Here is a 27,544-nt window from a genome sequence, read left to right as displayed (position 1 = left end):
TATTCTCCTGTCCATGGAATGGACAGTCGATGCCGACTCCTTCAGTTGGCTCCGCTGGATGTACAGGTGCTCGGCAATGGACCTCTCTGCGTCGGCTTGGTCGAGGCGTCTTCTGGTATATGCGGTGCCCTTCCCCAACTGTGAGGCCGTTGAGGTCGATGCCTTTCAGTTGGACTGGTCGAGGTGGGGGTTACCTGTACCTCTTACCCCGGTTCGGTTATTGCTCCAGGTCCTGGCTCGATTGGACTGACCAGGGGAGAGTAGACGTGTTGGCCCCTTGGTGGCCGGCCCAGCCTTGGTTTGAGGCGTTGCTTGGTCGTTGTTCGAACCCGAGGATCTTCCCACAACTCCGCCTCTTTCAACTGAGCAGTCCGATCCTGTACGTGGCTGGTTCAATCTTCTCCATTCTTCGTGTCTAGTCTTTTTGACACAGGTTTATCACCACTTGTATGGTGATCAGGAGGCTTCGTTGATGGTGTCCCACTTGCAAGTTTCGTCTCGGCGGCAGCAGGAAGTTTCCTGGGGATCCTTACGGCACTTCTGATTCTTAGTAGATTGTCTTCGATTTCTGATCGGGTTGTTTTGTCCTTTCTCTCTTGGTTGCTTCAGGACCATCTTCTTATGTTGAATACTACTGCCTCATATCGTGAGGCGCTAGCAGAGCCGCTTCAGCTTATGTTTGGGGTGGATGTAACTTGTACTCCATTCTGCAAGCTTTCTCAGGCGTTGTTTCACATTCGACCTGCTCATGAGCAGCCTGAGCCGTCCTGGTCGTTGGACCGGGTTCTCTCTTTTTCTCCTCAGTTTGTAGTGGCTCCTTCGGTTCAGGACTATTTTTTTAATGCTCTTTTTCTTGTTGACATTGGCCTCTGAGGTTCAGGTCGGGGAGCTTCTTGCTCTCCTCTGGTGCAGAGGTTTCTGTTCTTTTTGGTCCTGGTGGTAGGTTTGTTCGTTTGCAGCTGTCTCCGTCTTTTCTGGCCAGGAATGAGACTGCTGCTTTCCAGATGGGGTCATTGGATTGTTGATGCTTGGTTGGTTAGGCCGAGGGTGTATCACGTGTTGTATCCGGTTGCGGCTCTTCGCTGTTACCTATGCGCCACAGCTTTGGTGGTTGGGGACGCGCTTTGGGTTGATCTGGTTTCCCTTCTTTCCCTTTCCAGGGTTTAGGTCTCCCAGATTGTCCGCAGGACTATTCGATCCAGCCGCCGTAAGTTTGCTGTGTTGGCTGCCATCATCAGTAATATGTCTTGGGCTGACATTCGGGCATAGGATTTTTGGAGGTCGAACAGGGTCCTGGCCGCTCGGTACCTTGTCAGTGTTCTTGGCCCTAGTCGGGCATGTGTCGCATTGGGTTGACGGTTGCAGCCAGTTGTCTCGACTTCGAGTTGAGGAACAAGTGGCGACTGCCTCCCGGGTAAGTCCCTCTTGTTTTATCTTTGTTTAAGTAGCTCTGGGAAGCCGAAGGGGCTTCCCCCAAAAAACCAGCATTGAATGTAATGAAATGCCATTTTCTGGGCGAGACCCAGAGGCTCCCGGCAACCCTCCCTCCCTTCAGTCATCATTTTTTTTACGTCTTTTGACATCCAGCCTCAGACCTGGGGTGTGGATAGCTGGTGTGGGGGGGTCTGGGGCATCCCCTTCCCCCTCCCGGGAAAGAGTGAGTTGCACAGTCAGTGGCATGGTGATGGTTTTGACGTCATGCTCGTTTTTAGTTGGGGAGTTCTGTCCAACAGTATGGCTTTCAGTAGCTATATTTTAACCAGATAAGTTTTTGTTTTGGGGCACCTACCTTTCTTTGTGCCTGACTCAGTCGATGCCAGACAAAGAATGCTTCCAACTACAGTGGCACCTCGACTTATGATTGTCCCTACTTACAATAATTTCGAGTTACGATGTAAATTTCATCGAAAAATGCGACTCGACATCCGATGGTGTCGTCGACTTAGGATATTTGTTGGTACACATTCGGGTCGACCGAGCGTGTGGTTCCCGGTCATGCGGCCGACCTGCCTCAGTTTACTACAGCTGCCCGCTTAGTGATGATCGCGTCTATAAGAAATTTCGCTTTTGTGGTGATTTTTTGCATTTTGAACATTAAAGTAATTATTATATATCACGCCATGAATCCCAGGAAAGTCAGTGGTAAGGCTCAACATATGAGAGCCCATGTAAGGATGACCATAGAGCAGAAACAAGAGATCATTCGTAAATATGAAGATGGTGTGCGGGTTGTTGGACTGGCTAGGCAGTACAACAAATCTCAGTCAACGATATCCACCATACTGGCTTAGAAAAAGGACATTATGGGTGCTAAAGTGATGCATCATTACAGACAAATGTTAAAATGAAGGGAAAAACAAATCTCTCTTGACAAATTTGTAGCGAGACAAACAAGCACTGAACCACAACCAGGTCCTAGTGGTATTCAGGCAAAACATAGGAGAGAGAGTACCCCAGAGAAAACATCACTGCCTGATGTGATAATGGAAGGGGACTCCCCTTCCAAACAGTAACAACTCTCCTCCTTCCCCCTAATCACCATCTTCCATATGCCATCAAGAGCCCTCCATAAAGGTAAGATCAACTTAGGTACTGTACTGTATTGTAGTTAGAAAAAAACATTGTATTCAGTATAAAATGTATTTGTATGTTAATATTTTGGAGGGTGGGGAACGGATTAATTCAAATTTCTTTGTCTTATGGGAAAAATCGCTTCGACTTACGATATATCGACTTATGATCCATCTCTGGGAACGGATTAGCATCATAAGTCGAGGCCCCATTGTACATGGGGGTTTCTATAGGCCATTGCTCCTCATGGCTCTCTGAGAGGGCCAAGTTCTGGCTCGTGGTCCTTGGTTGGCCTAAGAACTCCATTTGCTTGACTGATACCAAGGTCAAATATATTCATATCAACCCAGATAGCTCCAGGAAACTTTCGGGTCTCGCCCAGAAAATGGGGTTTCATTATATTCATTGTTTTTTTTATTATTATTTGTATTACAGTATATTTTGAAATCTGTGTAGTTATACATTATAATATTTCATGTCTAAATATATGCAAAGAAGTGTTTTATCCTTTGCTATGAGCAAATGGTACTAATTACACACAGAAATCACAATAGCGTGATGCATCAATGAACAAATCCACGAGGGCCGTGACGAGGATTCGAACCTACGTCCGAGATCATCCCAGACGCTGCCTTAATCGACTGAGCTACGACATGGTAAAAAGAGTTGAAACCAGAAGTTCTACTGGACTTATTCGGATCCTGCAGCCTCTCCGAGAGACAAACCAGAGTTTTACACAACTCTCCCGTGCACTCGTGCTATGTCAATAGGCCGTTCTACCTCTTCGCCCTTACTTCATTACACAAAGAAATCACAATAGGGTGATGCATCAATGAACAAATCCACAAGGGCCGTGATGAGGATTCGAACCTATGTTCGATATCATCCCAGACGCTGCCTTAATCGACTGAGCTACCATGTTGTAGCTCTGGATTTATGAACAAATTCACAAGGGCCGTGACGAGGATTCAAACCTACGTCCGAGATCATCCCAGATGCTGCCTTAATCGACTGAGCTACCATGAGCTCAGTCGATTAAGGCAGCCCAATATCACGCTATTGAGATTTCTGTGTGTAATGAAGTAAGGGTGAAGAGGTAGAATGGCCTATTGACATAGCTCGAGTGCATGGGAGGAGTTGTGTAAAACCCTGGTTTGTATCTTGGAGAGGCTGCAAGATCCAAGTAAGTCCAGTAGAACTTCTGGTTTCAACTCTTTTTACTATGTCGTAGCTCAGTTGATTAAGGCAGCGTCTGGTATGATCTCGGACGTAGGTTCGAATCCTCGTCACAGCCCTTGTGGATTTGTTTAAATGGTTAAATTTGGTGATAAATAATAAAGAAGCAAAATGTTCTAATTTCTGGATTTATCTTAATCCAGAATGTATGTCAAGATTTTGAAGGTTGCACTGTACTTTTTGTTGATCCTTGGCAATATACAGAATGTTTAATCCAACCTCAAAAACACCTCTGACATTTGTTTCCCTTTGAAGAGTGAATGTTACAAGAATGAGGCTTCGACGCAATCTGCTGTGGTGGATAAAGATCAGCTTGATATTGTTGGTATTCTTAGCGGGGACATACTTCACTGTGCGTCAGGCTCTTCACGATGCTAAAGATTTGGATGTTCTGGCTCGAGAAGTGGGGCCTCTGGCTCAAGCTTCTGAACATAAAAAGATTATACCAGCTGAACAGCCGAAAGTACTTAGTAAGTATACTCAAAGTAAAGATGAATTTTTTAATTTTGTTGAGTTTGTGATTAACCTTAATGGTGTGTGGACTAATTTAATTTCAGTTGCAGTGATCAAGATCCAGCTTCTAGGTCCCAGAACTCATCTGGTGAATAAGTTTCGTAACTTTTTCAACCATTTACACAAAAGGCTCTTTTGAAATTTGTCAACATTGTACATATAAGATTTTCTTGATGGTATTTATAAAACTTTTGGATGAATCTGCGATTATAATTACCTCTCAAAAATTTTCTTTATCTGGTTTCCATAAAATTTTGGCAATTTATATTTTTCACTCGGCCTGTTGTGTCCTCTACAGTATTTCCATTATAGTACTTGGGATTTGTATTCATTGAATTCTAAGAACTTGCCTAACCGCACACGCCTAAATGTGTTTACAAGGATTCAGCCCGAACTCCTGGAGCCCTGTCTTATAACCCTTGACAAGTTAGTATGATGCAATCCTAGGCCTATGGGTTGTATCCTACTACATTTGCATTTGACCTCATGTATGGTGCTGGCCTCTGCTGCTACTTTCCTTAGTGTGTTCACTCCCACATTTCCCTTGCATCTCTTGCTTTTTTAGGTATTTGGCTTCCAGTTGGGCCCCCCTTCTATATAATTGTTACTCCAGTGTTGGCAGGTTCAGCCTGTCTTCATATTCCAGGATCTTATCTGGAACTTGCTTGGTGACAAACCCTCTAATATTGGTCTCACATGTACATTGTGAATAATATTTTGACTTTGGCTCCCTGTTTAGATTCTTGAAGGTCATAATTTTATTTTCACATTGAGCATATGCAGCTTCTGATACAGTATCCTGGTTTTATATGCTTCAAGCATTAAGCTCAGTATGATGCTAACCCCTAGCCCATTTTCTTCCTTCTAACTCTTAAGTCCATATGGTACTACCAACCTCTTTTAATTTTTTTTTTCTGTGGGGAGCCCCGTCGGCTTCCTGAAGCCATCCAAACTGATATGTACCATATTAGTTTGGTGTCATCAGTTCCTAGAGTTCTGTGCCTACCGGAGACCATGAACCGAACCTGGTTCCCTCAGAGGTGCAGCGAGCAATGGCCATATTCAAATTCAAATACTAATTCTTCTGGGGGAAGCCCCGTCGGCTCCCCGGAGCTTTACCAGGCTGATATGCTAATGTCAGACTTTGGCATCAGTCATGTGTATGGAGTTCTAGGGCCTACCGGGGACCATGGCCAGAACCTGGCCACCCTCAGAGAGGCAAGGGGAGCAATGGCCTATAGAAACCCCCGTGTGGTTGGAAGCATTCTATGTCTGCCATCGACTGGGGTCAAGCATCCAGAAAGGTAAGCATTCCAAAACAAACCCCTATTCTGGTGAAAATTGCTACCTAAAGCCGAACTAGTGGATAGAACTCCTCAACAGAAAACAAGCAAACTAGTATGACATCACACGTCACTACCCCCACTGTCTGCGCAGCTCACCCCTCCCCGGGAGGGGGAAGGGGGAGCCCCAGACCTCCCACGCCGGCTATCCACCCATCAATTCTTCGGCTGATGCTATAGGCATCGGTTATGTGCTCCGGCTCCAGTGGTTGTTTCAGCACTGTACCTAGAGTGTGGTGTCTGTTTTCTAGGTGGTGCGTGAGCCGGGAGTGGTTCTCCAGTACTCGGGCTGCATGTGCCTAGGGTTCCCTTCCCTAGGTGCCCTGTAAGTACTGCCCTTGGGGCTTGGGGCCACCTTCCACAAGTTCCTTGGGTCCTGCCCCTGTTAGGCCGTTTACTGCTTGGTTTTCGGCCGCTCTCTGTGTGCTCGGGTGTTCTGTCTCCCTTGTTCGCCTTAGAGTAAGGGGCAGTTTTGCACTGGTGGGGCGCAGGGTACTGTGCAGCTTGTCTTTACAGTTCCCTGCGTCATGGCGGCCGACTCTGTTCCACTTGGGTACGCTGTCCTCTTGCGGGATTTTCTTTTTCTTTTTGTTTAGCTACCTGGTGGGGGGGGGGGGGGGGGGTCTGCCTTTGTTCTTGCCCCTTGTGTCCCTTGTGTTCTGAGTATTTTTTGGTGGTACCCCCTGCTAGGTCCCCGTGAGTGTACACGTCCCGGGAGTTCAGCTCTTAGAAAGTTGTTTGGTAGCTTTGGGCGCCGGTTTGCAGTACCCTGCCTGGGATTACCTGAGCGCGAGTCCTCTTATAGTAAACGCTCGGGACCCTGGGAAACCCCTGGGAGCATGTGGGTCGATGGATGTGACCCCAGAGTCCCCCCTCGCTTCCAGCGAGTTTGAGGGTTGCTCTCACCCTTTGTCTTTGGGTGATTCTGTTTTGCCTCCGTCTGCTGCCTGTGGGGTCGGTGACACCTTCGACCCAGAGTCCTGCGAGATTGGTTGCTCGTTGTGGCTCGGTTATCCAGTTGTGCTGACTCAGCGGGTGCGAGCAGCAGGGGCGTTGCACTTTGAGCCTTGGTGGTGGCAATGCTCTCGTGGTTTACTCCCCGGGAGCCCCGGGGCTGCCCCGTTTTGGTTCGTGTTGGGACTTGGGGATGTTGGTTGCTTCGGTTCTTTTCACGCCTTGTCTTTCCCCTGGATCCCCCTTCCTGCCTGCATCCGGTTCCTTACCGTCTGTAGGATCGGGGCGGGGTTTGATGGTGTTGAGACTCGGGCAGTCTCGGGGAATTCCCCTTCTGGGGTAGTGATGGGGGCATTTGAGCCTGTTCCTCCAGTCATGTTGTATGAGTCTGCCAGTGGGCTCCCTTCCTTAGTGTTTTCGTGGCTGCCCCGGTTTTCTGGTACGGCCAGGGCTTTGGGGGGGACGGCTCGGCCCCGGGGCCTATTGTGTAGGTTCCTGGGGCTGGGGAGGGGCTGACTTGGGGGGCCCTTGGCCCCGTAGGACCCCGTGGTTTTTTTTTTATCCCCCTTTAGGCAGGGCTTGTGGTTACGTGGAGTGGGGTCTATCCTCCCCACTCGCCGTACATGCTGTTGGGCGTCGGCCCCTCCCCAAGCTCGGTTCCTTGGCCTTTGAGCCGGTTGGGCTACTTGTAGCCTTGTTGGACAGCTTGTGGCCCGGTTGGGTACCTTTTTGGGCTCTGTCTTCGCTTCGTTGGCCGGTTTTATTGTTCCTGCTTCCTCTTTTGGCTACTTTTCTAGTGCAGTAGTCCTGGTTGGCGCCTTTCCGCAGAGAGGGTTGTGCGGTTCGGCCAGCGTGTCATGCGCATGCGCCGTGGAGTTTGTTTTGATCTGGGCGGTGTGTTTCAGTGCTGGTGTTTTGCGCCTTTTTTGCTCAAGTGCTTTGCCTCTCGCTCTTCTCCCTTGCTGCGGTATGTGCCCCTTCGCTCCGGGGATGTCCTGGTTTCCAGTTGTGGGGAGGACGCCGAGGTTTCCCCTGTGTCATGGGTGTGGGCCGCCTCCTTCGCCTCTACCCTGCTCTCCTGCGGGTCCGGCCAGGTCCGGCTCTGGCGTTTTCACCTGGCGGTGCTCCCAGGTTCTTCTGGGCACGGTCGAGTCGTGTTACGTTCGTGCCACCGTTCGCCAGGTGAGTTTCTGTGGTCTGGCATCTTTTGGCCGGGCACTGGATGTGGTGTTGTTTATATACAGTACCTGTCTTTATTTAGGTACATTTTTGTACGATTGAGACCGTTCGCACACCAGTGACTGTCCCTTTTTCAACCCTTCCTGTCCCACTTATGTGCATGTCCAACCCATGCTAGAGTCATTCAGAGGACCCACCTTTTTCGTGTTATGAGGTGTGGGGGTTGTGGTGTCGGTTCTGTACTCACCTGGTAAGGCTCCTGGCTGTGCTTACAGGGTTTGAGCTCTGGCTCTTGGGCCCCGCCTATCTGGTAGAACTTGCGGGTTAGTACCAGTGGAGTGCAGTGGTGTTATAGGCACAATTGGGGAACACTGTATAACCATCAGAGGTCTACGGTTGTTACACGACCTACTTGCGAGCCCCATCCTGGTTGTGGGGGGTATGTGGGCCTGCGGGCCGCTCCAAGCAGCTGCCTGGTGGGCCACCCTCTGGCCGGTCTAGCCTGGTCTCGGGCCGGGCTTGGGGTGTAAATGAGCTCCCAGTACCCCATTCGGCAGGTATCGAGGGGGTTTCACCGCCGTCGGTCGCCTGGTGTGCAGGTTTCTGGGCCTGCTGGGTTCTGTCGTGTCTCCGTTGGCCCTGTCTGGGGTCTGCCCGTTCCGTTCTCTGCCTTTGCAGAAGCGAGTTGCTATTTACATGTTGCATGTTGTGGTGGTGCCTGTTGCTGCTACTGCACGTGTGCATTGGTACCGTGTTTCGCAGTGGCGTGTCCTTGTTCCTGTGTCCGGTTGTGGTGTGGCACTTTGCTGCTGTTTTGTGCCTAGTGTTTGCGTATGGGGGTTTGCTTGTTGTTTTTTGTGGTCTTCTGGTCCCTGGTTTGGCCCTCTTGTGTGCGTGGGGTTTTTCTGTCCCTGCCTGATTGTCCACCCCTGGTTGTTTTCCTGGGGTTTTTGTGCTTCTGCTCTTTCATCCTGCCTCTCCCCAGTTGTTTTCCTGGCATCTCCTTTGGTCGGTTTTGCCTGCACTTGCTGCTATGTTGGGGGGCGTAGTCGGTTTCCACCGCTTCATTTCCTTGTGCGTTCTCTTGTTTCCTCCTCTGCCACAGGGGTGTTCTGCGTGTGTTCCTTGGCTTCTTGGGCGTTTTTCAGCCTGTGTCCTGTGGTGTGCTTCTTTGTCTCAGTCTGTTGCAGTTGCTCGTACCCCTTGGTTCGGGTACTGTTTCTGGTGGCGACCCTTCCGCCTTCTTTGGTTTCCTAGCTTGCCCTGCCGGTTGGTTTTTCGGGGTCTTGCGATGTCTCGCATCGGACCCGTCGTTTCTGAACTCCTGGCGGGCTTGCTTGCTTTGGGGAGTTTTTCTGTTCGGCAGACATTCCATCTCCTTGTGCCGCCTGGGTTTCGGTGGTCGCGCCCGAGATCTTCCCGCGGCTCTGCCTTTTCTTGGGCTCGGAGGGGCCTTGTCAGGGCTGCTTACGTTCTGCCTCGTGGTCTTGCCTCCGGTTGGTGGTCGGGTGGCTTCGTGGTAGGTGTCCCACCTGCGTACTTCTATTGGCGGCAGTATAGGGTATTTTGGCGGTCCTTCCTTTTCCTGTCCCTTCTTAGGTGGTTACTCTTGTTAGCGTCGGCTTGGTTTTCTGGTGGGGGTTGGGGGCCGTCGTCTTGCCACATACTGTCGCCTCTTTTCGTGCGGCGCTGGCGGAGCCGCTTCGGCTTTGCTATCGGTCTTGGTGTTGCTTCTGCACCGTTAGTAAGTTGTCTCGTGCGTTGTTTCACCTCCGGCCTGTTCGTGCGCTGCTAGCACCATCCTGGTCTCTGGTCAGCATGCCCTGTCTTCTCCTCGGTTGGTAGTGCCCCTTTGGTTCCGGTTTGTTTTTTCGTCGGCTCTTTTTTTTTTTCCTTTTGGCATTTGCCTCTGGGGGTCGGGTCGCTGAGTTTTCTTGCTCCTTCGGTTTTAGTGTTTTGGTTGTTCGGTGGCAGCAGTCTCCATCTTTTCTGGCGCGGGGTGGGACTGCTGCGTTCTGGAGGGGTCCATGGTTTGTTGGGGCTTCGTTGGTCGGGCCGGGGGTGTCATGTTTTGTGTTCAGTGGCGGCCCTCCACTGTTGTTTGCGTGCCACGGCGTCTGTGTCCGGAGCACATTTTGCGTTGATCTGGTTCTGTTCTTCGCGGTTTGCGGGTGATGGTGCCCCGGGTTGTCAGCCGTGTTCTTGCGGCTAAGCTGCCTGTGTTCTTCCCTCATGTCCGTGGCGTTCGTGGCTTCGCTGCTCTCGCTGCCATCTGGGCGACGTGTCCTTGCGGTCTTTCGGGCATGGATCTTTGGTGTTCGTACGGGGCCTTGCTGCTCGTTGTTCTCATAATGTTCCCGGGACTTTTTGGGGCTGTGGCGCCTTGGGTTGGCATTTGCTGCCAGTTGTCTCACTTCCGTGGAGGGTGCGTGGTGTCCGCCTCCTGGTTCCGTACCTTTGACCTTCCTCTGTGGGTAGTTAGCTCCGGCGAGCCGACGGGACTCCCCCCAGAAAACCAGAGTTGAATGTATGAAACGCCATTTTCTGGGTGAGACCCGGAGGCTCCCCGGCAACCCTCCCTCCCTCCGGTCGGCGTTTTTTTGCGTGTTTTGACATCCAGCCTCAGAACTGATGGGTGGATAGCCGGCGTGGGAGGTCTGGGGCTCCCGCTTCACCCTCCCGGAGAGGGGGGAGCTGCGCAGACAGCGGCGCGGTGACGTATGACGTCATACTAGTTTGCTTGTTTTCTGTTGGAGTTCTATCCACTATTTCGGCTTTAGGTAGCAATTTTCACCAGAATAGGGGTTTGTTTTGGAATGCTTACCTTTCTGGATGCTTGACCCGGTCGATGGCAGACATAGAATGCTTCCAACCACACGGGGGTTTCTATAGGCCATTGCTCCCCTTGCCTCTCTGAGGGGGCCAGGTTCTGGCCGTGGTCCCCGGTAGGCCCTAGAACTCCATACACATGACTGATGCCAAAGTCTGACATTAGCATATCAGCCTGGTAAAGCTCCGGGGAGCCTCCGGGTCTCACCCAGAAAATGGCGTTTCATTACATTCAACACTGGTTTTTGATTCAGGTAAAAGTACACACATTGATGAAGAGTTACGAACATATTGTTGGATTTATAGATAGAGCTAGTACATAAAATACCTAAAGCCACTAATACGCATAGCGTTTCGGGCAAGGTGTGGGAGGAAAAAAAAAAGACACTTAGATTAAAACTTAATAGTAATTGAGATTAAAGTATAAATTGTGTTGAAAAAAAGAAATAATAAAAATAAGGGGGGAGGGGAACATGGCTGAAATCAGCAATTGTACAAGTTGGTCAACAAACATTGTTTAAAATAGCAAGACATGGGTTGGCATTTTGGGGGTAAGGAAGGTTACTTGAAGTTACTTTATGTTTGCTCATATTTTCTCACTGCAAGAAAGGTTACATGGAGTTAATTAGGTAGTACTTAATTTTTATCTTGAACTGGTTGAGAGAGGTACAGCCGTTGACATGATTGTGAAGGTCATTCCACATTCTGGGTACCTTGATTTGTAGAGTATTTCTAGTTTGATTAAGTCCTGGAATATCAAATAGGTATTTGTTTCTGGTTTGGTGTTACAACCTTCTAAGATTGTACTAGAACCCTAGTTGTTCTAGGGTTCTAGAACAACCCTACTAGAACCCTTCTTAGGGTTGTACTAATATGAGCACTCTACATTTAAAGTATGTCATGTCTGCCATTGACCGGGGAAAGTACCCAGAAAGATAGGCGAACTAATACAAAGGGTTGGTGAAAATTGCAACCTACGTCCAAACAGGGCCAAAGAACTCCCCTCAAAAGAAAACAAACAAGCCACTCATCATCCATCAGCAGACCTCCAGTAAATCCTTGATTACTCAGGTCTGATTGCCTTTATCCCCTGCCCAGCCTTCTGCATGACCACTTTGGCACAGGTTCACCTGCTATTGGATAGTGTTCCTAAACCTCAAGGATGCATACTGTTATCCAAATGAGTCACTCTGTCAGTGTGTCTTTCCCTGCCTCTGATGGCTTTGCTCTGCCTGCAGCTTCATCACCATCTGGCGTTTGATTGGCCCTTGGTGACTTGCCAGGTGGTCGAGTGGTTGTGCGGGAACCTGAATTTTGCCTGTCTGGTCTTCCTCTTAGGTAGGGTTTGGCTCTGTGTGTTGTTCCCGTTTCTCCAGTTCCACCCATTCTGCCACTCCTAGAACCAGCGGTTCGGACCTCTCCTGCATTTGGTTGGCTCTTGCTTCGCGAAAGCAAGAGCCACCCTTTTCCTTTGGGGTTTTTGAAGTTTGGTTCTGTGGCACGATTCTTCCTTGTCGCGCGACATATTTATGGATGCTTCTTCTCTAGGATGGAGCCTCATGAGCAGTACTCGCCAAGCCACCCAGAGTCGGTGGTTGGGTTTGTTCTGTTCGGTGCACAGCATGGTGCGTGAGTTTGCAGCTGTGTAGTATGCCTTTAGGAGGATTTGGCTTCCTCTAGGCTCGGTGTTCGTGCTCCACTCCAAATATTCCTTGGTGGTTCATTGCCTGAACAAAGGGGATGGGAGTCTCTTTGGTTCATTCCCCTGTGGAGCAGGACACTGTGTAGCTTGGCATCTTGGGATTTGGTTCTCTACAGCGTGTATATGTGGGGTATGTCAATCATGCTAGCGGATGGTTGTCTTATTTTCAGGGCAAGACCCAGTCCACTACATCTCCATGTAGTGGGCTGTCAATGATGTGTCCTTTCTTTGGATTTGCAAGATGTTTTGGCTCCCCAAGGCTTTCACAGTGAATGCCTTTCAACTGGACTGGTCCTGGTGGCGGAGCATATGCCCCTTTTCTGTGAGGGAGCTCCTTCGGCTCCCTGGAGCTATTGGGCTAATGTGTGATATTAGACCGTAGCATTAGTCTAAGGAGTTCGACCTACCGGGGACCACGAACCAGAACCTGGCCTTCTCAGAGAGGTTGCAGGGTGCAATGACCCTGGACCCCCCCCCCCGTGGTTGGGGGATTTCCATATCTGCCATTCACCGTGGTTAGGTACCCCAGAAAGGTAGGCATAACAAAACAAACCCCCATATAGTAGGAAAAGTGCAACAACAAAAATGAAATGAGAGGTAGAACTCCCTCCAATCCCGAGGAAACAAGCAAACGTCACACTCCACTGCTGCGCCGCTCGTCCGCACAGCCCTCCCCTCCCCAAGAGGGGAAGGAGGGAGCCCCAAACCTCCCTGTGCCAGATATCCAGCACTCCAGTTCATTAGCTAATGTGGTCCGAGGCAGACGTCTTCTCTGGCCTCGGTTTCCATAGGCGGTGTTTTGCCTTCGTGGCGACCTCTGCAGTGTTGTTGTGTGTGGTGGCCAGGTGTCCTCATCAGTGCCGGGGCTGCATGTGCTTAGGGGTATTCTTCCCTATGTGCCCTGTGAGTACTGCCCGTGCATGTTATGGTTCCCTTCCATAACATCCCTTCCGAAGGGGTTTTTGCTGCTCGGCATTTACCCCGCCCATGGGGCCAGCTGGGGTTTCGTGGTCCTTGTTTGGCCTTGGGTAGGAGGTGGTATCATGTTGGTTGGGGTGTCAAGGTTTTGTGCATCCTGTGCATTAGCCTTCGTGGCAACATCTGCAGTGTTGTTGTGTGTGGTGACCAGGTGTCCTCATCAGTGCCGGGGCTGCATGTGCTTAGGGGTATTCTTCCCTATGTGTCCTGTGAGTACTGCCCTTGCATGTTATGGTTCCCTTCCATAACATCCCTTCCGAAGGGGTTTTTGCTGCTCGGCATTTACCCCGCCCATGGGGCCAGCTGGGGTTTCGTGGTCCTTGTTTGGCCTTGGGTAGGTGGTGGTATCATGTTGGTTGGGGTGTCAAGGTTTTGTGCATCCTGCCTACCTATGTGGTGGCCAGTTCCCTGTTTCCTCTGGGGACATTGTACGTTTGCAGGGTGTTTCTTTTGTTTTTTGTTTTCTTGCTTGGTGGGGGTCTGCCTGGTGTTCCACTTCCATTGTTTTGGTGGCCCTCTGCTAGGTCTCCGTGATTGTACACATCACACGAGTTTGTGTTTTGATATCCCCCTTGTTAGCTTTGGGTCTTAACCAACAAGCAACACCTTGTCTGGGCTTCCCGTAGCAGTCAGCCTATGGGCCCTGGAAAACCTTATCGGGGCTCGGTGGACCTATAGATGTGTCTTCCAAGTTCCAGCCTGCCTTGTGCGGCTTCGAAGGTTGCTGTGTGCCCTTGTCTCAGGGTGACAGTCCTCTCCTTTGCCTCAGTTTTGCTGCCTGATGGGTCAACGACACCTTTGACCCGGAGACTTGCAAGTCGTGTTCTCTGATTGTTCTCCAGTACTATTCTGATGACATTGCTGTTAGGGTACAGGCAGCATCCGCGTTGCATGTTAGGTTCAGATTGCTGCAACTCGCTAGGTTGGTTTCCCATCCGGATGCCCCACGGCTGCTCGGCTTTGGTTATAGGGACCCGGACCTGGGGGCGATAGTTGCTTCGACTTTGGTTCAGTCCACACTTCCTTGTCCTTTCCCTGTTGTTCATCCTGCTCCCCCTCCTTCCTGCATCTGGCTCCCAAACATCTGAGGGCTTCGAAATCCGGGCAGGGTTTAGTTGGTAATGAGACTCGGGCAGCTTTGGGGGCTACGTCATTTAGGTTGGGGATGGAGGCATTCGAGCTGGTTCCTCCTGCCGAGGCTTCTGGGTCCCATCAGCATGCCCCCTTCTTTTCGACCTTTCTCCTGGACTCTGCCTGTTCTTCAGGGGTAGAGGGTATGGAGGACTGCTCTGCCCTGGGTCCTGACATGGGGGATCCCGGGGCTGGGGAGGAGTCGAAGTGGGGGCCATGGGTCCTCTTTGACCCAGGTTGAGTGTTAGTGCCCTCTTCACGGGTTTTGTTGTTGCAGGCCCGGCAACAATTTTGACCTTGTGGTCGAGGCGTCTCCCGAATTATGTGGCGCCCTTCCCCGACTGCGAGGCTGTCAGGGTTGATGCCTTCAGGCATGACTGATCATGGTGGGGTTACCCGTACCTTTATCCCCCCCCCCCCCCCCCCCCCCCCCGTTTTGCTATTGCTCCAAGTCCTAGCTTACTTGGAAAGAGAGTAGTCCTGTTGGCCCCTTGGTGGCCGGCCCAGCCTTGGTTTCAGGCACTTCTTGCTCTGTGTCCGAACCCAGGAGTCTTCCTGCGGCTCCACCTCTTTCAGTAGATCGGGCCAATCCGTTATGTAGCTGGTTTGATCTTCTCCTCGAGTCTTTGCGTCTGGTCTTTCTGACGTGCGTCTATCGCCAATTGTATGGTGATCAGGTGGCTTCATTGACGGTGTCCCACCTGCGTGCTTTGTCTCAGCGGCAGTATGAAGTTTTCTGGCAGTCCTCCTGTTATTTCTTGTCCCTCAGTAGGTTTTCTTCTGTTTCAGATCAGGTTGTCTTGTCGTTCCTTTTGTGGTTGCTTCAGGGCCGTCATCTTATGCCGAATACTGGCGCTTTGTATCGTGCGGCACTGGTGGAGTTGCTTCAGCTTGCATTTGGGGTGAATGTTACTTCTGTTCCATTCCGCAAGCTGTCTCATGCATTGTTTCACCTCCGGCCTGTTCATGCGCCGGCTGAGCCGTTCTGATCGTTCGGCTGGGTGCTCAATTTTATCTCTCCTCCTCAGTTTGTTGTGGCCCCTTCGGTTCAGGGTTATTTTGCGAAGGCTCTTTTTCCTGTATGTTTTGACTTCTGTGGGTCAGGTTGGGGAGTTTAATGCTCTCCTCCGGCGCTGGGGTTTCTGCTCTTTCGGTCCTAGTGGTGGGTTTGTTCATTTGCAGCCATCTCCTACTTTTCTGGCAAACAATGAATCTGCTGCTTTCCAGAGGGGTCCTTGGGTTGTTGTTGCTTGATTGGTTCATCCGGGGGTGCATCATGTGTTGTCCAGTTGCGGCCCTTCACCATTCCCTGAGCGCCACATCCTTGATGGCAGGGGATGCGTTTTGGATTGACCCGGTTTCCTTTCTTCCATGTTCCAAGGCTCGGGTCTCCTAGGTTGTCCACAGGATTATTTAGTCCAGCTAGCCTGCAGTCTGTCCTCGTGCCCATAACATTCGTAAGTTTGCTGCGTTGACTGCTGTCTTTGGTAACATGTCTTGGGCATTCGGGCACCTGGTTTTTGGAGGTCAAACAATGTTCTGGCTGCTCGCTACTTAGTCAATGTTCCTGGCCCTAGTCGGGTTTGTGTGTCATCGGATCGGCGGTTGCAGCCAGTTGTCTCAACTTCGAGTTGAGGAGCAAGTGGCGAACGCCTCCCGTGTAAGTCCCTCTTGTTTTATCTTTAAGTAGTTCCGAGGAGCCGAAGGAGCTTCCCCCAGAAAACCCAGCATTGAGTGTAATGAAATGCCATTTTCTGCGCGAGACCCGGAGGTTCCTTGGCAACCCTTCTTCCCTCCAGTCGGCAGTTTTTGCGAGTTTTGACATCCAGCCTTAGAACTGTGGGTGTGGATAGCTGGTGCGGGGTCTGTGGCTCCCCCTTCTTCCTCTCGAGGAGGGGGAGCTGCACAGACAGCGGCACAGTGATGGTTGTTACGTCATGCTCATTTGCTCGTTTGTCGTTTGGGGGAGTTTAGTCCAACAGTTTGGCTTATAGTAGCAATGTTTAAACCAGATAGGGTTTGTTTTGGAGGGCCTACCTTTCTAGGTGCCTGACCCAGTCGATGGCAGACATAGAATGCTTCCAACCTCACTGGGGTTTCTATAGACCATGGCTCCTCAAGCCTCTCTGAGAGGGCCAGGTTCTGGCTCGTGGTACCCAGTAGACCTAAGAACTCCATTCGCTTTGGCTGATGCCAGGGGTCTAATTCATTCATATCAGCCTGAATAGCTCCGGGAAGCCTCTGGGTTTCACCCAGAAATTGGTGTTTTATTACATTCAGCGCTGTTTTTTTGCACAATGGTAGTGTGCGTAGCTGGATAGTGTATGAACTTTGAAGGCAATCTATGAAGCATTGAAGATAATGTACTACTGTAGATGATCTGGTGGCCTTGGTGATGGTGTTGAGTGGTGGCAGTGTTCTACTATGTTGCTGTTAATGAATTAATGTTAATTTGAGGATCTTCAGTATGTTGAAAATCTTATTTTCTAATATACCTTCATTTATGATCCTAATCCATTCCCAGAGATGCATTGCACACCAAAAATTCGTAAACCAAAACAAATTTTACCATAAAAAATAATGTAAATTGAATAAATCCATTTCACCCCCCTCCCCCCCAAAAAAATATTAACTTAAAAATACATTTTATACCGAACACCACTCATTTTGTACCACAGAACAGTACAGTATATATAACTTACCTCTATTGAGGAGGGCTGTTGTACACCAAGGTACCACTGTATTACTCTTGTCTCCTCTGGATAAAGGCCTCCTCACCCAATATAAGTAAGAAACTGGATGACTATAATATTAGAAATATAAGATATATTCCATATCATCTTGTGTTGAGTGATAGAGAAAACCAAAGTTGTTCATTACTAGTGTACTAGAGCTGGTCAAACATCATTGTTGCATTTCAAACATAGTGAAAGCCTATAATGTCCTTTGTATCATGATGCACTTGTAAGACTCGCCTCTACACATTTGATCATACTCTCAACTTTGCTCTTCTCGACACATTTGATCATACTCTCAACTTTGCTCTTCTCTACACATTTGATCATGTTCTCATCTTTGCTCTTCTCTACACATTTGATAATGCTCTCATCTTTTCTCTACACATTTGATCATGCTCTCATCTTTTCTCTACACATTTGATCATGCTCTCATCTTTTCTCTACACATTTGATCATGCTCTCATCTTTTCTCTACACATTTGATCATGCTCTCATCTTTTCTCTACACATTTGATCATGCTCTCATCTTTGCTCTACACATTTGATCATGCTCTCATCTTTGCTCTACACATTTGATCATGCTCTCATCTTTGCTCTACACATTTGATCATGCTCTCATCTTTGCTCTTCTCTACACATTTGATCATGCTCTCATCCTTATTCTTCATTTCTACAATCTTTAACTTGCTAATCCTCAAAATAGTTTATATCATCTGCTTAGTTTTGTTCCATAATGGAGGATTGTCAGATGTATTCTATCCATTTCATTTTTTCAGTGAATGCTTTACCAATGGACATGTGAAGCTTTAGAGTTAATGGTTTCTCTTTCACGACACAGATGAACTTACAGTACCAAAAGGATACAAGGACTGGCATGATCATGCTCGGCTGTTAGCAGAGAGTGCTCAGGTGGGTCCTGGAGAGCAGGGCCAGGCTTATAATCTACCACACAAATATCAGCAAGAGAGGGACCAGCTGTATAAAGTTAATGGATTCAATGCTCGGGCGTCGGATGATATTGCTCTGAACCGCTCCTTACAAGACATACGCCATCCAAAGTAAGGGATCCCATGTATTATTTTATTGTTTATTCTGTGTTAATATAACCTTGTCAAATCTCTCTCAGTTCAAATTTTTCTTTAATCACACTAGTAGTTGACAAAAGAATAATCATTACCAGTACAGTATTCTGTATTAAATTAATTACACTGCTATGAAAGTTATGTTCTGTAAGCTGTAAATACTGTGGAGATACCCATATAGTGAATGAAAATTGGTGGGGCTACTTAGATGTGTTAATACAAAATTGGGAGGCTTATATACAAAGAGAATGTGCCAAGTGACAGTACAGAAGCTGGAGATGGTGATCAGAAGATAGTGTGTCTGATGACTGGACAAAGGATTGTAGGAAGTGAGAAAGGAGTAAGCATATACATGACTGTGTTGCCACAATTAACCCTTAGACCGCACAATACATATATAGATGATTTGAGTAACAAAACTGGAACTGTGCAATACATTAATAGCTGTTTTAGTGTCTAGTGCTTTATTTTAAACCCCCCGCATGGGATAGGGACAGCTATAGTGCAGCCATGACCGATAGTTGGCAGACGCCACCTAGAAAAAAAAATCGTGGCCAAGATTCCTGGGTGTGAGAGAGTCAGTACTGAGCGAGCCACCAAGGCTGGCGCACACAGCATGAGCTCACAGCACAGCTGTTCAGCTTGTGACCACAGCATCGCCTAAAAATGTCAAAATATATATGTAACTTCTATTATTTAGCGATGATAGTATTACAGAAGACCCTTGACTATGATAAAACTTACCAGGATACTGATAATAGCAGGATTGTAGTGATATTTAGCGCTGTGCTCCATGATGGGAGGAGTAATGCTGTGGGAGAGAGGTGTGGTAGCGTCGTCTTCTGACTGTGTGTGGCCACCTTTTACTGACTGGACTTACCATACCAGCTTAGTGGTTCACTATGGTGAACACAAATGTAGATACTTATATATAACGTGTGTATAGAGTGTAATAACAGCAATAGGAATATGTTGGGAGCCGCCATTTTTGTGAAAGAGGTGCGTCCTCTGCATGACATGTCATGTTGTTTACTGGTGGCCACTATGATCTTTGGGCATCATACCAGCTTATTTGTACAGGTATGGTGAATAAAACATGTAGATACTTATATATAATGTGTATATGTAGTGTATTTACACCACAAACAGTATTGTTGGAGGAGAAATATTAGTGCGTCTGGCCTTGAACCAGTGATGGCAGCAGCCGCCAGCTGACTGTGTGTGTGTAGCTACGTCTCTTACTGCTTGAACTCGCAATACAAGCTTAGATGTACAGTTATGGTGAACAAACATGTAGATACTTATATTTAACGTCTGTGTATTGTGAATAAAAGCAAAAACAGTATAGTTGGAGGAGTATGTTGGCGAGTGAGGAGGTGAGTAAGGAAGTGGTGGCGAGTGGCTGGCTGGCTGGCTGGTGAGTGAAGGCCACTCTTCGTTGCTTTTTGACTCGCAATACCATCTTAGTGGTTCAGTTTGGTGAACAAAACATGCAGATACGTATATATAACGTGTGTATATAGTGTAATAACAGCAAAACTATTTGTTTATTGTTTTATGAACATAATACTGTAATTGAATCACTAACATGAACACTAATTTTGAGTACAGCGATGGTTCACACATTTTATAGGCGGATTCCGGATTAGTGGGTGTCTACAGTACCAACAAATAAAATAAACATTGCCAGAATAAAAGAAAGTCTTTAAGAGGGAATTCCACAAGTTATCAGGTCAAGCATGTGTGGACGTGCACCTCCACTAACCTGAAGCCTGGGAGTGGGGTAGTGGGGGTAAAAAGAGATGATGCTGGTCTAAACATGTGTGAAGTCACCCGGTAATTGTAAGCCATTAAGGATTTGTAATTTGCATTATTTTTATATGAAAATTAATAAAGAGAAATAGACAAAGTTACAGCCAACATGTGAACATGCATGACAGACATAAATGATTATTCAGCTGTTGCCAGTACTGTATCTAGTTTGTCCCCCATCTGATGACTGTACCCTTCAAAAGTATATACTGTTCCTGCTTTGGAAAAAGTTAACTCAAAGCAACAAAACTCATTCCTTAACTAAATTAGTTCAAATACCAGTACAGTATCTTGTATCTGTAGAATCGCATAACCTCTTTTTAGGGATGGGAGTTGTGGGGGGGGGGTTGATTCTGGTCCTGGACCCTAGTGGGCACTTGGGACTCAAATAGCTTGTTGGGGTACTTTAGGTTTGGAGCTATCGAGGCAGGTTGCTCGAGGAGCAACTGAAGGGAGCTGTCCCAAAAAGCTATACTATGTATGTTTATGTACTAGTATATACTGTATACATTACTCTGCTGTATATAAGTCATGTTAGTTTTCCTCTTTATTATAAAAGGTTATGAATAAAGAGTGCTGCTTTTTATTTACATGTCTTAATATGCATTTTAAAATTTTCAGGTGCAAAGAAAAGCTATATTTAGAAACTCTTCCAACAGCATCAGTAGTGGTGCCTTTTCACAATGAACACTGGACAACCTTATTACGAACTGCTATTTCTGCTATCAACCGCTCGCCAGACTCCCTCCTTCTGGAGGTCATTCTTGTGGATGATGCTAGCACAAAAGGTCTGTAATTTAATATTAACTGCATTTTCTCTCGGTATTATGCTCTGAAAAGATACATTCTGTTCTCAGATATTTCAATAAATGTGGTACCAAGCAAAACTTGATTTCAATATTAAAAAAAAAAAAGACTTTGCACATTACACAATTTATTTTTAACCCCAAAATTTTAAAGGTCTAATGGTGCTTTGTATTTTAATTTATGTTTACATGGTTCTTTAGCATAATTTATTTGTAACATTTTATAAATACATAAAGAAATATGTTAAAAATATTAAAAATATAAAGTTTATAATGCAAAAATAAAAATTAAGAGCTATCTTTGCGTACACGAGTGAGAGTGGCTTGATCTTCATGAATACATATCCTTACTATATGCAGTATACTGTATATCAATTACACTTTTCTCTAATATTCACCATACGACAGCTGCCTTGACATGGTGGTAGGCATTTGAGTGCTTCAGTTGTACCTAGTTGGCTATGTTGCCAGGTGCTTTAATGCACTCAGTGGCTTTAAGTGGCAGGGGGCTTTAAGATTAGGTATCTTCCCTTCTTCTCCATCAGATCATTGTGGAATGTTTGGCTAATGGCATAGTCAAAATGACTGCTTCTCTTCATTGGATGTCCTGTTTCTTCCAAGTTCCGAAATGAGACTCTGTGGCTCTCCAGTTCATCCTCTTATCTCTTGGGCTTGAGCAAGTTCATTCCCTGTCCAACCTTCTGTATGATTACTTTTGCAAAGGTGTGCCAGGTCTTAGAGGCTGGGTCTTGGATTTCTCTGGATCTTCAAGGACACTTATTAACACGTTCCTATACATACAAGGTTCAGAGATTGGTTAGGCTTTGTGGTGGGGCATCAAGCATGCTGCTTCAGGCTCTTCCCTTTGGCCTGAATCTGTTTCCCTGTGCTTTCACCAGGTTATTGTGGGTTGTTATGGTCTGGCTACAGTTATTAGGGGTTCGTGTGTTGGCCTGCCTCGAAGACTGGCTACTTTTTGCCCCCATTCAATCTGCGTGTCAGCTGGTGAGGGATTTGGTTCTTTACCACCTTGCCAGGTTCAGGTTCCTGGTGAGCTGGCAGAAGTCCCAGTGGATTCCATTCTATGTTCAGACTTTGCTGGGCCTTGTTTGGGATTCTCGGTTGACTTCATTTTCCCTTTCTCCAGTGGTCTTGCTCTGTCTGTAGCTCTGCGGCTATCTAGTGTTAGATCCACCCTGTTTGACTTGGCAGTTACTCTAGTGGCTGTGTGAAAGCCTGAAATTTGCATGAGTTTCCTGTTGGTCAGGGTGTGGCTCCAGGCATTGTACTGGTTTCTCCGGTTCCACCCATTTTGCCACTGTTGTGACCACTGGGTTCAGGCCCCATTTGCCCTTCATTGGCTATTGTTTTACCAGCTGGGGCACTTGTCAGACTGCTCAGGGGCATTGGTCGAGTCTGTTCCATCAGGCACATAGTAAGGTGCGCAAGTTTGCAGCTGTGTTGCAGGCCCTGGGGAGGATTCAGATTCCTCCAGGCTCCAGCTTCATTCAGATTGCTCCCCAGTGCCCCAGTAGACATGCCTTATGCTGTCTACTCTCATTTATTTGGATTATACAGAGCCCATCCCTCACTGAATAAGCCATACATCCAGAAAAGCATGAATTCTTACTGGGAAAGTTAAAAAATGAACATACAGTACTGTCACCTCTTATTGTTTGGTGATGGCAGAGCCTCTGTTGCTTGAATTCAGCATCAATTCAGTATTGCTTTGACACCATTCAACAGGTTGTCTTGTGCTTTGTTTCACTTCTAGTCTGCTCAAGCTCCTGAACCATTCTGGTCTCTGAATGATGGCCTTGCTTTTCTGTCCTCTTCTCGGTTTGAGTTCCCCCTTTGGTCCAGGATTCACTTCTCAAAGCAGTGTTCCTGTTACCTCTTGCCTTCAGTTGTTGGGTGGGGAAGCTTCATGCTCTTCTGCAGAGGCGTGGGTTTTTCCTTTGGCTGGTGCATTTTTGTTTGTTTGCAGCCCTGTCCTTTTCTGCCGAAGAATGAGTTGGCATGCTTCTTGAAGGGTCTTTTGATTACTGATGTTTGGTTGCTTCAGCCAGAAGTACTTCATTTGTTGCATCTGGTGGCAGTTCTTCACAGATATCTTTTTGCCACCGATTCTGCCTTGTTGGATAATTTTTGAGTTGATCCTTTCTCCTTGGTCTCATGTTGTATGGTTCGCATTGCTCAGGTCATCTGCAATATTATTAAGTCTAGTCCACCTGCAATCTACCCTCATGCCTATGATGTTTGGACATATGCTGCTCTTGCAGTTGTTTTTTTCCAACATTACCTGTGCTGATATTCTGGCATGGGGTTTTGGAGGTTTAACTGGGTCGTGGCAGCCCAGTATTTGATCAGTTACCCTGGGCCTCATCATGCCTGTGTTGCCTTGGGCAGCATTTCTTGCCTGGTTGTCTCTCCTTTGCCATGGTACCTACTGTCTGTCCTCCTCCATGGTAAGTCTCTTGGGTTTCTTCTCTGTAGTTAGTTAGCTTCAGGAAGCTACAAGGGGTTCACTCAGAAAACCAGCATTGAAAGAATTGAAATACCTCTTCTAGTTGAGCCCTGGTAGCTCCCCGACTCCCTCCCTACTAGGATAGTCGGTTGATGGTGACGGGTTTCCCATCTGCTACAGAACTGACTTTGGAGGGATGGGGAGGGGCTGGGGCTCCATGTCTCATAAAAATAAAATAAAAAATAAAATAAAATAAAATAAAATGTTTATTCAGGTAAGGTACATACATACAAGAGATTTTACATAATTTGATAGATTTATAGATAGAGCTAGTACATACAATGCCTAAAGCCACTATTACGCAAAGCGTTTCGGGCAGGAAAAACTTTAATGACTAATACTTAACACTTTAGTGCGCGCGGCACTCGTGAAAAAAAAAAGCGCCTTGTGCGCGCGGCGTTCTGTGCGCTCAAGCGTAAACACCAAAAAGTGTGTAATCTTTTCACGATCCTAACATCAATTCTCGAGCTACGTTTTTCATTTTGGTATCAATGCGTTGGCAATAAAATTCTCTACAAGATCATATGCATAAAATGTCACCAAAGCATTTGCTATCCAACCTCGAAGTAAATAAACACGAAGATGACTCGCCGTGACACCCAAACAGGAAGTAAATGTTCATACTCTTTCGTTTGTTGCCAGCCTCACAGTCATCCTACAGCGCTTATTTTGATATCACTGAACTCGCAATAAAATTCCCCACCCAGACATATGCCTATCAATGTCTAATTATGGTATGGGGTGACCCGCACGAGTGTGGGAACTGGGCGAAGCGTTAGCCGTGATTTCAGCAGCGACGACACTGTTGTGATGCAGCGCTTTGAAAGTTTATACTTATTTCACTGTCCTGACATTATTTCTCGAGCTACGTATTTCATTTTTATAGCAATGTGTTCGCAATAGAAAGTTCTATAAGAACATGGGTAGAGTTGGCCAGTAGAGCGTCAAATAAATTTGCGGCGAATAAAATCTTACGCATGTTTGTACCCGTGAGCGTAAAAAGTTTTTACTTTGCTCATGTTTTTCAAGTTTATACTTGTTTCACACCGTTTTTTTTGTTTGTATAGTGTTCGGAATAAAATTCCCTACACAGACATAGGCATATAAAATACAATTCCTTGGAATTCACAGCTGTAGAGATGACGGAAAACACAACTGGAACCCACTCTTAACCCTCCAACTCACACCCGCAACACCCTCAACACCAACAAAAAAAGTTTCTCTTGTTTCGTGTATACTTACTTTAGTTTTCGTGCTATAGTTATCATTTAGGTATCAAAATATTCCTAAGAAAATAGACTACAATACTAAAACAATCTAAGACAATTATGTGTACTTACCAAAGCAAAGACGATTGTAGTAAAATAAGTTGAGCATTTTATCTCTACTCCACCTCCTTCAGGTACTGATTCCTGAAGTTGCTCAACAGATGTTCCTAGGTGGAGTGAAGCTGGTGCGGGTGGTTATTTTAGTTTCTTTCGATCATCTGTGTTGGCCTTGTACAATGCATAAGCATTTTGCAATGCCATTTGCAAGAAATAAAATGTTATTTTCTTGGTCCACTTGTGACATTTCCTGGCGAAATGGTAATACTTTACCATTTGATCAAAGTGGTCAACACCCTTCATGAACGTATTGTAGTCAACAATTGCTTGTGGTTTGTTCACCACAACCTGCTGTAGTCTTACTGTTCCATCTGGCCTGCGAACTCGTTTTCTTTTCTGAACTTTCTTTGTGTCTGCATTGTGTAGGTTGGTAATCATAGAGACAACTCGCTTGTCTTTCCACAGCAGAATGAAGGTGTTGTCCTTGCGGCGGTAGACTGTGGTATCCACATCAATCTTAGTCTTCGCTATTTGTTGCAAGTCTCTTGGGGCGCCACGTAAGAGTCTTATTGTTCCACACGTGTAGACCCCCACTTCTTGCAACTTCTCTGTAAGGGTAACTGAGTTGTAATAGTTATCCATATAGAGGTGGTGCCCCTTGTTCAACAATGGCCGCATCAAACCAGTAACTGTTTCAATGATTATTCTACCAATGCCAGAGTAAACCTCAAATGAATAAATGTAGCCAGATGTTGATTCGGCTAGCATATAAAATTTGACGCCATATTTGTCTGGTTTGCTTGGATTGTACACTTTGAACGACAGCTGGCCTCGCCATGCCATTGTGCCTTCATCCAAACATAACTCTCTCATTGGGTAATAAACTTCTTGAAAACGGTGTCTTAGGTAGTCCATCACTGGTCTCACTTTGATCAATTTATCTGTATTGTTCACTGGCACCGCATTGCTGTTGAACGCATGAAAAAACTGACCTATGTGTTGAAACCTTTTGCTCGTCATAAACATGTTGAAGAATCTTGTATGCCATGGTTTATTTGTCTGCCAATACATGCGCATAGTGGGGTTTTTGGTTACTCCCATCAACATACACAGTCCTAAGAATCTGGCCATTTCTTTCAACTTCACCGGTTTCCAGATATCATCGACATTTTCGTTAGCCAGGTTGAATATTTGTAAAGCGTACAGATTGGTTTCATATGCCAAGTAATGAATCAACGCACGAGTAAAAAACAACTGAATATATCCAAGTGCATTAGTTGGTTTTGTAATCTTTAGCCCTGGGGTTCCAGTAAAATCATCGATCACTGGTGGAATATTGTCCTCAAGCCACCCACCACTGGCTCCAGGCTTGCGAGTACGTACCGGACACGTACGTTTGCGAGGAGGCTGGGGTGCCTCATCTTCGTCACTAGGTTCATCCTCACCTGATATTTCAAAGCTAGAATCACTACCACTATCAACAACTGGGGTTATTTTCAAACGACGAGTAGGATGTCGTTTACTTAGCTGGATTTTAGGAGTGCACGCACCACGTGTGCGCCTTGTGGTGGGAGGCGGCGGTGCTGGTGCCCCCTCCTCCTCTTCCTCAGTTTGGCTTTCAGTCTCCTCCTCTGTTGAGTCATCCCCAAGGGGTCTACGGCCCCCAATTTCAAAATCTTCTTCTACATCCTCACCTTCTGCATCACTTCCATCGTTTTCAACTTGATCAAAGGCATCCAAGACATTGGGAATCTTGGTGGGAGTGAGCCTCACACGAGCAAACCTCCTATAGATGGCGGTAATCCTGTCTTTTCCACTTGAATCTGAGCCTCCTGTAGCCGAAACACCGCTTGGGCCTGGTGCTGGATCCATTATTGATGATTTTAGTTGGTTACAAACACACAGAAACGGGTAATAATCCTTGAAAACGTGCGAGTTTGGCGGCCGAGGGGAGAGAGATCCGATCGCTCCACGTGACAACAAAACAATGGGCCTGTCACGTGACACAGTAGGCCGACATGACTTGCGGCCTACCCGAGAGAACGGGAATTTCATGGCGCGCAGTTTGAAACAAACCCAAAGTAAATCGGATTTAAACTGGATTTTTTACAAATATTTTAAACCGTACCATAAATTTACGTCGTTATCTGACAAGCGGTTAAATAAAACACCCGTAAATCCAAGTGGAAATGGCACGAAAGTGTTAAATTAATACTAAATGAGTATAAAGAATAAAATGTGTTGAGAAGAAATGAAAATAAAGATAAAAAGGGGGAAACATGGCTGAAAAAGCAGCACAAATACAAATAGGTCAACAAACAGCGTTGTTTAAGAAAACAGACATGGGTTGACAATAGAGGGGTAAAGTAGGTTACAGGGAATTTATTAGGTAGTGCTTCGTTTTTATCTTAAACTGGTTGAGAGAGGTACAGTCTTTAACATGGTTGGGAAGGTCATTCCACATTCTGGGTCCCTTGATTTGTAGAGCATTTCTAGTTTGATTAAGTCGTACTCTTTGAATATCAAAACTGAATTTATTTCTGGTGTGGTGCTCATGGGCTCTGTTACAACCTTCAATGAAGCTTTTGAGGTCAGGATTGGCATTACAGTTCAGTGTTTTATATATGTATAATACACATGAGAGAATGTGCAGTGACTTAATATCTAACATATTCAGAGATTTGAGTAGGGGTACCGAGTGATGTCTGGTGCCAGAGTTGGATATTGTCCCAATAGCAGCTTTGTGTTGAGTAATTAGAGGACGTAAATGATTTTGGGTAGTAGAACCCCAAGCACAAATACCATAGTTGAGATATGG

The 27,544-nt window shown here is 46.8% G+C and overlaps 1 protein-coding gene across 6 annotated transcripts in view; it reads left to right on the top strand.

Moving 5' to 3' along the window:
• Positions 1–27,544, top strand: part of LOC123757746 (N-acetylgalactosaminyltransferase 6) — a 151,898-nt gene that overhangs the window by 9,764 nt on the left and 114,590 nt on the right. For 3 of the 6 annotated variants that reach the window (XM_045741602.2, XM_045741594.2, XM_069329515.1), the window contains exons 2-4: positions 4,063–4,277; positions 18,013–18,232; positions 20,690–20,856. In XM_045741602.2, the coding sequence (XP_045597558.1) occupies positions 4,079–4,277; positions 18,013–18,232; positions 20,690–20,856 (586 nt within the window). In that variant the 5' untranslated portion in view covers positions 4,063–4,078. Of the gene's footprint in view, positions 1–1,308; positions 1,415–4,062; positions 4,278–18,012; positions 18,233–20,689; positions 20,857–27,544 lie in introns of those variants that run through there. The other 3 variants (XM_069329513.1, XM_069329512.1, XM_069329514.1) reach the window with 2 other exon arrangements.

Source organism: Procambarus clarkii, chromosome 22 (assembly GCF_040958095.1).
Source record: "Procambarus clarkii isolate CNS0578487 chromosome 22, FALCON_Pclarkii_2.0, whole genome shotgun sequence".
Lineage (NCBI taxonomy): Eukaryota > Metazoa > Arthropoda > Malacostraca > Decapoda > Cambaridae > Procambarus > Procambarus clarkii.
The sequence above is the reverse complement of the archived record's forward strand: the minus strand, read 5'-3'. Positions and strand labels throughout refer to the sequence as shown.